We start from the raw sequence: 5,947 nt of genomic DNA, 5'->3' as shown, positions 1-5,947 counted from the left end.
CACACACAAGCACCCACGTAAAGCCTCACGTGGAGATAAACACACGCACACCTAAACACACGCGCTCATACACACGCGCACACATGCGCTCACACAGACATACGGAACAAGCGCACATACATGCATACAGGCTCACTCGCACATGCACGCACTACGCACACGCATGCGCACACAGAAACACGCACACGTGCACATACATACACGTGCACATACATACATGCGCGCACACAGATACATACACAAGCACACAAACACGCGCACAGGCGCGCCTACCCATAATCAACCAGTGTGCAGCGGACAGTTTGCCATCAGCTGCAAGCGCCCACTATAATCACCATGGGTCGCTGGGCCATCGTCAGCAGCGCGTGCCTCTGCACGTAGGACGAGCCACGCGTTAGAGAGAAAGAACAGCTTGTGTGCCACTCCGTCACAATATACTTCCGCTATTAGGGTTTCGGGCTCCAGGTGCTATTTATTCTCCTCTGCAAATAAATGTAAGCCCTGCCGCACGGCAGAAGGTTGCGTGTTCGTATCACGTCCGGGTCACCAGTTAATGTAGGAGCAGATGTGGCTGTTCGGCAGGGCCTACATTTATTTGCACAGGACATTCGATAGCAGGAGGAGCCCGTGACCCAAGGAGCGGCTGTAGAATTATGATAGTGGGCGCTTGCGGTCGATGGCGAAGTGACCGCTAGAAGTTTGAACGAGATTTTTTCTATAGTGTTTTGTATATACAGTGAACACCTTCACTGGTTGTATCAGCCGCGAGCATGTGTAGATTTTCAAACCCAATGTTTTCTATAAACGTGCTATTCAGGAAAACCCCTTTCTTGCAGACACACTGGAGTTCTGTCAAGCAAAGTCGTTAAATAACTGCTTCTTATATAGAAGAAAGTCTTTGTTTGCCAACTCAAAAGCGAAAATTCGCTATTTCTGTATGTATTTCTCTCTCCTTCTCTTTTAATGTGGGTCTGTCTGTGTCTTTCTACCGTGATTCCTCCGCCCTGCCGAAAGTTCAGTTTTTTTCTTTCTTTGAAATTTTTCTTGTAAGAAATCTAGAAAGATGTTTTATATTTGTCAACATCATTCAACAAAACATAGTATTAGGCTTATTAGAGGACATAACTGATGTTGGCACTGGTAGGTTTTAAAAGTAGATGTGTGGTCGGTTTTGTTGAAGAAAAAAAAATGAACGCATTCAAAGAAAATCTTTTACCATTATGTCGTGCTCGTGGCTGGAGCACTATGTCCCTGCAGTTCCAACAGACGGCGCAGCAGTGCGAATGCGGCGAAAGTGATTTCCGCAAGCTTCTATTGCGTAACGGAGGGAAAGAGTGTGAAACCCGCGGTAAGGCAGGAGAGGCAGCTACATGGCACAGGCGGTAGAACACTATTGTCTTTCGACTACAGTTGTGGCGACGCGAGCAGATGCGAGGACGGTTTTTCGCTCTGAAGTGATATTGCTTTTTCCCAAGCTTGGCGTTTGCTACCGAATGTTAACTTTGAACAGTCATGATAGTAAAGATTATAACTCAGCCGAATAAAGCAGAAACAAGTAGAGAAAAAGACCATCTTGGACAGAGCGCGGAGTGTTAGATGGAGTCACCAGCGGTGGGTTAACCGAGCTTTTTTGCGTTTGCAGCAAGTCGATCTTCCGAATGAGATTGCAGAAGGTGTCCTGATCGTGCTCATGAGCAGTGGCGAAGAAAACAAGGGGCCCAGCATCAAAAACATGCGGCCCAAGGTGGCCTAAGTGAAAGCCGTGATTAGCACACTCGCACTGGTTTTGATGGCGGACAATAAACTTGAGGAGCCGGCATTATTTACTACCGGCAGGGCGTTCGCCTTGCCAGGCCTCGAGGGGGCTGGCAAGGCGAACAATAAAAGACAACCTTAGAGATAACCGCCACAACACCGGGCAGCGCTCGTCGGTGAAAATTTGTAAGTTTCCGTGGTAGCACACGTTACCGTATTGCTGGAATTCTTTGTGTAAAAACACTACTTCGTGCCAGTACAGTTGCCACTGTTCCTTATATGCTAAGCGGAGTTATTTATATTAGTAGACATAAAAGAACAAGTCGATATTAAAATTTTTTATCTTTAGTTGGAGCCCAATTGGAGGCTTAGAACATCACGTAAAATATCTGCGTATTCTTTCTCCTCTGCGCACAACGCTTAACCCTACCTTGCCCGGCCGCTTAATAGTAGCTTATTTTGATCGCGAATAGCCGCTGCAGATAGAGTCGGGTCGTGGGAAAACGCCATTAGGGAAAGTGCAAAAAAGGCGCAGAAGACTCGCATCGAAGTAGAAACAGGACTTTCCGACGTGACACATAATGACCAAGCAAGGAATTCCGCAGTCCTGGGTCTTGGCCACTGATTAAATCAATTCTTAGTTCGCAGGGTATGATGTAACAACTGATGCATTTTATTATTATAAAGCACTTGAGCCTCGCATGCCATCACAACAGCTATAAATAACTAATATGGGTTCCCAGAGGGTTTCCCGTGTATACCATAAACGCCTCAAAAATGTTTCGCTCAATGTAAGTTAGAAAGCGTGATAACAAAGGCAATTGCGTGATGAAAATTGTGGTAGGCAACTATCACCGCGAGTGCCACAATGTGAATGCGTGGTCGTCAAGAAAGCTTGTACTTGGTGTCTAGGCTCGTAAAGCTAGATAAATTTATGTTTTTTATGTCTCATATAAACAAGGAGGAACGCCAGATTTCGAAGACGGATTTGCGCAGCATTTCACCAGAAGACCAGGAAATAGTGGACTAAACCAGTATGCAGACGGGCTTTCTTAACTTGAAGGTGCCAACACATGGCAGAATTGTCAACTTGTCCATTTTAGGTACGTTGCAAAGTGTCCATGTCGAGCTAGCGCTGATTGACTTAAAGCACTCGACCGCATGCGACTCAGAACATGCCCAAACACCAACTTCAAGAAGACCTTCCCAGCTTGGCCTACGGCGCCAGACCACTGCCCCAAAGGGGCGCTCTGTCCAACGAAAGCGAAGATGTCGGTGGCCTTATCGCCCCGGTTGTGGCCTATTAAAGTTCTTCTATCTGTCTGTCGGTACATTCAATATTCTCAGACGGTTTTTGGCGCTCACAATACTATAGCTGCTTTTGTGAAAATTAGTGAACATCCAATACATATGTGCTTTTGCATAGAGGCGACCCAGCAATGACAGGGCTATATCTTCAAGCGATATCTGTCGACAAATGATGACGATGATGCCGATTAAGTTTAGGCTTTGCAGCCCATATTCCGATTACCAATTTAAGGCAGGGAGATGGGATTGAAAGTGTCATACTAGGGCAGCAATGCCGGGAAGTTTGCTAGCTGCACTTCCCGTATGCGTAATGGAGCATGCCGTTTCCAGATAGTAACACACCTGAAATTTTGAGTACCCACTCAGCGCCAACTAGTCAGTCGCTCGTAACACTCGTGATTTATTTTTACGAACTACTGGCTAAAACAGCTCCGCTGGTCGGCCTTAGTAGCACTTGAGTAGAATCACGGGTCTTGGAGCGAGATGACGGCGTTTTCAGTGAGTGAGTGAACAACTTTAACGGAGCTTCAAATAAAGAATGGCGCGCGCAGGCACCAGTTGGGGTGGTTCCCTATTCGCGGGACCCATATGTGTCCAGTAATTCTTCTCCTCGAGCCACCAGCTGTTGCTAAATGGCGAGGTCAGAGCTGGGCAGTAAGGTCTCCCATCGCTGGTGCGGGTTGGAATTGGGGGAAGGGGTTTACGAGTTACTCCCCAATAATGTACGCGAGAGTGCCGTCTCCCCGGCAGAACGGACATCTGTTGTCGTGTTCTGCAGAGTACATTTTGTGCAGAAGCGCCGGGTGTGCGAGCGACCCTGCTTGTAAGCGGCGCAATATCGTCTGCTGCCGTCTGCTTAGTCGCTTGTGTGGCTTCGGAAGCCTCGTTCTAATTTCTTTGTATAGGCGGACGATCTCCTTATAACTCGTGACGGGGTGTGGTTGCTCTTCCTCGGCCCGGATGGCTAGTTTTCGGGCATAGTGGTCGGTGGTGACGTTGCCTTCCACGAGCGAGTGAGCCGGGACCCACACCAGCTCGGTAACTCGTCCCGGTGTTGTGGGATGTCTCTCTAGTATAGTTGCTGCCGCAGAGGAGGCGATCCCCTTCCGATAGCTTGCGTAGGCTTTCTTGGAGTCGGTAACCACCGTGCTGACCCCCGGCATGGCTAGGGCCAGCGCTATGACTACCTCTTCTGCCACGGTCGGGCCCGTAGTCTTCACCGAAGCGCAGGTCTTCAGCTCGTGGATGTCCGTTACGGCCACCACGGCCTTTGTTCCATATTTTGGGAGTGAGGCGTCCACGTACCGGACCTGGGGGTCCTCAAGCTTCCGGGCCAGGGCTTCAGCCCGCGCCGTCCGCCTGCCTTCGTGCCGTTCCTCTGTCATGTTGCGCGGTAACGGTTTGGTTCTGATGGAGTCACGCCATCCCTGAGGAAGTGGTCCCTCTTCCGTCTGTGGTTCAACCTGCCATCCTATCTTGTGTAGGACGGCTCTTCCGTGTTCTGCCCTACTCAGACAAACTCTCTGGTTGGACAAGTGTGCTTCGATGAGTTCGTCCGTGGTGTTGAGAATGCCCATTTCCATCAATCTTTTCATTGACGAGTACATTGGCAGACCCATGGCTATCTTGGTGGCTTTACGCATCGCCGTGACCAGCGCTTCCCTGTCCGCCTTCATTAGCCGAAGGTACGTGGCGGAGTAGGTTACGCGAGACACGACGAACGCCTGCACTAGCCACAGTGCGTCTTCTTCTTTCAGACCGCAGTTGCGGTTTGGAACTCTACGTATCATGCTTGCGATCTGCTCAGTCGAGTGCTTGATCTTGGTGGCGGCGGCCGAGGCTTTTCCGTCTCCCCTGAGTAACAGGCCCAGGATCCGAATCTGTTCAGTCGGTATGATTTGCGTGCCGTCGATGGTTACGGTTACGTTCGGGTGTTGTTGCTTCTTTGGCCTGCCTGGTTGGACGATGAGCAGTTCTGACTTCTGCGGGGCGCAGCTCAGGCCGCAGGACTTGGCGTATCCGTGGGCAGTATCTGCCGCTCTCTGCAGCACTCCTTCTATCCAGGTGTCAGAGCCCGCGCGGTTGGTCCACACCGTGATGTCATCGGCGTATAATGCGTGGCTCACACCGTCTATTCGCTCGAGTAACGAGGGTAGGAGAAGCAGTGCAAGGTTGAACAGCATAGGCAATAGGACAGACCCCTGAGGGGTTCCCCTGTCCCCGAGCTCTACGGGGTCTGACATCTCCTTGCCAATCCTGATCATTGCCGTTCTTTTGGTCAGGAAGTCTTTGATGTAGCCGAACGTACGCCGGCCGCATCCCGTCCTTCCTAGATTTTCCAGCACGGCCGCGTGCGACACTTTATTGAATACGTTATCAGATCTAGGGCCAGTATCGCTCGCGGTGCTGTTTTCGTTGCTTCCTTCACCACCCGGCGCTTTTCAGAACATCTCGTTATTCAGGAATGCTCCGCAGTGTCTCGTGTCGCCGTGAGGGATGAGGCAGACTCGGACATCCAAACTAAGTACAGTTTAGGTACAGGAATATTCCCAGAGCATATACATACAATACAACCGAAGTTACCCCCAAAGAGGCTTTCGTCGAGGCATCCTAATTGTCAGCGGGCACTCCGGAGGGTGACGGCCGACGTCTCCGAAACTGTGTCGGGAGTGTAGAGGGGGACACCCGCAGAATCACGACCTCCATCGTCAATCCTTACACAGTTGTCAACTAGATAAGTGACTCTTTTTGAATGGGGAACTACAGATATTAAACAGTTTTTTCTGTACCCCGATGGCCCCTAGCACGCGCGTGTACCTGTCACCAGAAACCAATACCTGTATATAATATTCACGGACTTATAAGCACAGTTTTGATTCGAAGC

At 49.9% G+C, this 5,947-nt stretch overlaps 1 protein-coding gene across 1 annotated transcript; it reads right to left on the bottom strand.

Annotated features, from left to right (window-relative positions):
* Positions 1 to 308: 308 nt before the first annotated feature.
* Positions 309 to 5,327, bottom strand: LOC144159832 (uncharacterized). The gene is made up of 2 exons (XM_077691502.1): positions 4,584 to 5,327; positions 309 to 371 (listed from the first exon to the last, which is right to left on the bottom strand). Exons 1-2 carry the CDS (start codon positions 5,325 to 5,327, stop codon positions 309 to 311), a joined length of 807 nt encoding a protein of 268 aa, XP_077547628.1.
* Positions 5,328 to 5,947: the final 620 nt, after the last annotated feature.

Source organism: Haemaphysalis longicornis, unplaced genomic scaffold (genome assembly GCF_048455015.1).
Source record: "Haemaphysalis longicornis isolate Haplotype H1 unplaced genomic scaffold, Haemaphysalis longicornis Haplotype H1 scaffold_10, whole genome shotgun sequence".
NCBI classification, from domain to species: domain Eukaryota; kingdom Metazoa; phylum Arthropoda; class Arachnida; order Ixodida; family Ixodidae; genus Haemaphysalis; species Haemaphysalis longicornis.
This window is presented reverse-complemented; position numbering and strand designations above follow the sequence as displayed.